Source organism: Aptenodytes forsteri, unplaced genomic scaffold (genome assembly GCF_000699145.1).
Source record: "Aptenodytes forsteri isolate BGI_AS27 unplaced genomic scaffold, ASM69914v1 Scaffold287, whole genome shotgun sequence".
In the NCBI taxonomy this organism is placed as follows: domain Eukaryota; kingdom Metazoa; phylum Chordata; class Aves; order Sphenisciformes; family Spheniscidae; genus Aptenodytes; species Aptenodytes forsteri.
This window is the reverse complement of record NW_008794854.1, coordinates 637,428-641,430: the sequence shown is the minus strand read 5'-3', so window position 1 is coordinate 641,430 and position 4,003 is coordinate 637,428. Positions and strand designations below refer to the sequence as shown.

General features: G+C 38.5%; 1 protein-coding gene across 1 annotated transcript in view; it reads right to left on the bottom strand.

The window, feature by feature from the left end:
- The window catches only part of GABRR3 (gamma-aminobutyric acid type A receptor rho3 subunit), a 32,762-nt gene that overhangs the window by 6,208 nt on the left and 22,551 nt on the right, over nt 1–4,003 (bottom strand). The window contains exons 5-6 of the mRNA XM_009274565.1: nt 2,426–2,508; nt 1,445–1,585 (exon numbers count right to left, since the gene is read on the bottom strand). Of these exons, the coding sequence (XP_009272840.1) occupies nt 1,445–1,585; nt 2,426–2,508 (224 nt within the window). The remainder of the gene's footprint in view (nt 1–1,444; nt 1,586–2,425; nt 2,509–4,003) is intronic.

The window sequence follows — 4,003 nt, the reverse complement described above, 5'->3', positions numbered from 1 at the left end:
TGTTGGCTCATGTCCAGCTTTTCATCCACCAGTACCCCCAAGTCCTTCTCGGCAGGGCTGCTCTCAATCCCTTCATCCCCCAGCCTGTATTGATACTGGGGGCTGCCCCGACCCGGGTGCAGGACCTTGCACTTGGCCTTGTTAAACCTCATGAGGTTCACACGGGCCCACTTCTCGAGCTTGTGCAGGTCCCTCTGGATGGCATCCCGTCCCTCTGGCATGTCGACCGCACCACTCAGCTTGGTGTCATCTGCAAACTTGCTGAGGGTGCACTCGATCCCACTGTCTATGTCACTGATGAAGATATTAAACAGTACCGGTCCCAATACGGACGCCTGCGGGACGCCACTCGTCACCAGTCTCCACCTGGACATTGAGCTGTTGACCATGAATGGCTCTTTTTTAAGTGCAAAAAGAACCTATCCTGTAAATAAAATACAGTAAATAAATCTATTTGCAGCTTTCCTGTATGTCTTAAAGGCTTTTTTCCAAAGTGTTATGCATTTCATCATATTACATGGAATAATTTCTATTTTATTAATCTGCCTTGACATAAAAGGCAATATCCACACTGAAATGAATTGACTCAGACTGGAAAGTACAGTAGCAAGCATGCTGTTTTATCTGCTTAAAAACATATGGTTAGACTACTTACATAGAGAAGTATTTCAAAATTTATAATTGCATGTACAAATACAAAGAAAGTAAAACCCACCTTGCATGAAATCAAGACTATAATAAACTTCTAAAGCCTTGTGCAGTTTGCCAGAAAGTATAGTTCATGATCTATAGGGAGAAATAAAAACCTGTCTGGGGTAGGTATCTGTATTTAAACAATGTAGCACTGACATAAAGGGATTTTTTTGTGCAACTTTATCTATAAACATAGAACATTAAGCAAACCATGAATTAGACCTCAATAGGTTATAAATGCTCTCATGCAGAAATCTTATAGTTAGTAGACTTTAATGACATTTTACAGCTCCAAAAAGGAGGAGATTTTAGACAATAAAACACACTGGGGTTCCTCTTGTTTGCTTTCTAGTACTTGACCCTTTAGGGTTTGCATTTTCAAGCTTTTCTATATAACCAGGAACCAAAGATTCCTGTAAATCCAATATTCCAGTGGCTTTCAGAGAAGCACCACGATTTTGCAAGAGCTCATAACAGCATATATTTGGTTGTGCATTTTTTTCAGGTTCTTTTTGTCAGATGTTAAGTTACAAGTATTATTATGGCCTTCTAATATCAAGAAAGTGTTACACTGGTAATGTGAAGAGAACTGAGGACCGAGGCCAACAGACCAGTTTGATTGACAGATCTCATTTTAACTGAGATCTCTCAGCAATTACAGTCATTTATTAGCAACAAATTTAAATGTGAAAGACATTCTGCATGATTGTGTCCTGTGCTTCTTTCTTTTAATGACAGGGGCTTACTATACCAGTACTGCTGTAAAAAGCTAGTCCACTGGAAGCACTGAATTCTTCGATGAAAAACTGGGAGAGGGAGATGTGCTCATCTGTGCTTAGGGACTTGTTTCCATGTTTCCAGTATAACATCAGATCATCTTCATTGTATGCATCTATGAGATAGTAAAAACAAAATCACCTCTTCTGCTGGAATAATGCCTGTTTTCTTTTCTTAGGGATAGGAGACCACTCAAACAATTTGGGAAAACCCCAAAGAAACATTTTTTTCACACCAATTTGCCAGTTAGTTGACATGGAAAAATTTGCAAAGACCACATTCCACCTTGTTCCAAGTGAAGCCCAGTCCTGTGCCCTGCCAGCAGCTTACCTGACAGAAGGGGGACATGGGCATACTCAGGGTCACAAGGCACATACGATTGGACCTCTGGAGCTGCCACACTGAGCAGACTGCCTGAACACTAGGGATCTGTTCTCTTTTCCAAGACTAAACAACAAACCAGCATCCCAGTTTTACTCACAATACAAATAAGAATAAATTCTGAGGTATCAAAAGGCTCTGCAAAACAGAACTACCTTTTGTTGTCCAGCTTTACAGTTTACTACAGACAACTGAGTCAGGGGTGAGAAAGCAGACATTTCACAGTAACACAAGCACTCAGTTTCATTTTTCCATGAGGTCAAATATTGACATCTTATTTTACTTTTAACTTGCACTTTTTTCTCAGAAAAAAAACATGATTTTTGACAGAGGAAACATTTTTAGATTTAGGCCTTGGAATACCAACCCAGTTGAAACAAAGCAGGGTGCATCATGGTTTTTCTATCTTCCCAAAGCTCACCGAGTTCTGGAAAGATCCCAAACTGGCCACAGTTTAATATGTACAGGTTGAAGGGTTCAGGTCACACACCAAAATAAGTGAAAAAGGTATTATGAACAAGATGGAGTGTTGGTAAGAAGGCACATGTGAAGAACAGGTATGAATTAAACTTACAGCTTTCCAGTTCTAAAGAACAGTTCTGAGTGTCCAGAGGAAACCTACTGAAATCCATGAAACACATAGCAGAAACTGTTATTCTGCAGAAAGGAACAGAAAAACAGAAATTAAATGAAAAATTTCATACTTTCTTAGGGTTGTGCAGACATCTTCGTGAGATGCCAGATGCCAGATGCCCAACCAACTGGCTGGGTTGAATAATAATGAATTCTTTTTTTTTAGATGCTTCTAAAATTGCTTCAAGATAGTGAGATAACTAAATCAATAATGATTGAGTTTTTCTACTTTTTTTAGATGCTTCTAAAATTGCTTCAAGATAGTGAGATAAAACTAAATCAGTGAGAGAACCATGTTTTTAAAACATAAATAATCTTTCTTATTAAGTACTTTACCTTCAATTTTTAAACCCTTTATTGGCCTGATCCTTCATTAGCCTTTCACACATTTTGCTTTGAAGGGTTACACTTATGAAGATTAACAAGGAGAGTTCACATTTCTTGACTGGATTTCTCACAGATTGGAGTAGATAATATTACAGATTAGAGCACATATTATTCCAACTGCTATTTTCCCAGCTAGAAGGGTTATAATATTTAATTGCATAAAAAGATAAGCTGCAATTTCTGGAAGCCTACTCTCCTCTTCAACACCATGGAAATGCCTTATACTCTAAAAAACTTAGGGAAATCTAGGCAAAGACATTATTTTGCATTCCACCTGCTTTTTCACAAATGTTTAGAAGGTAAATGTGCCTTGACATTTTAACCAATAAACAAAAAAAGGCTAGAGGCATGGTAAATATGGTAAATATTGCCAAATTTCTCTTTCTTGTCACAGCTTGCATGTCACTTGATGTTTTAGTTTGATTTTTCAGTTTTTCCCAAACTGAATCCTACAGGGATTTAAGTGATAAGCGATATACTGGGTATATAAGTGATCTTTGAAAACTTGTGATTGGTAGTCACACTGTAGCTGAATTTTTACAAGTGTAAGATTTTACTGGCTTGAAATGAGATTGTAAGAGTGGTACATCTTTAAAATCATGCATAAGACTTCCAACTATGGATGTTGTTTCCACCTTTTAGCTATTGACTAAAGGATCAGGGGAACAACAAGAAAATGTTGATTGAAAAAAAAAGAAAGACTTTTAGCAACAAATCTGGATTTTTGTTCCGCTTTGTTTCAATCAAATCCTGGATGCTAGGCACTGAAGAAAAACTGTGGGATATGCAGATTTCTTGCAAATAAGTATTTAGAATATAATCTACCCACTGCATGTAAAACTGGCAATACAAAAAGGGTGTTTTAATGAGCATCTGATTCTTTAGGAACATACACATTAACAGCACTCAGGCTAGAAACACATTGCTTCACCTTAATCATTTTAAAACCTTGGTTCACCAGCCTTTAGGTCACTCCTTTCCCTGCCTCTCAGTTTGATAAGAACTGATAGAGAAGGAAAGGAACAGGACAGGGCACCTGCCCTTCCTGCTTATGTCCAGTGTCGTGGTTTAACCCCAGTTGGCAACTGAGCACCACACAGCCGCTCGCTCACTCCCCGCCCCACGGTGGGAT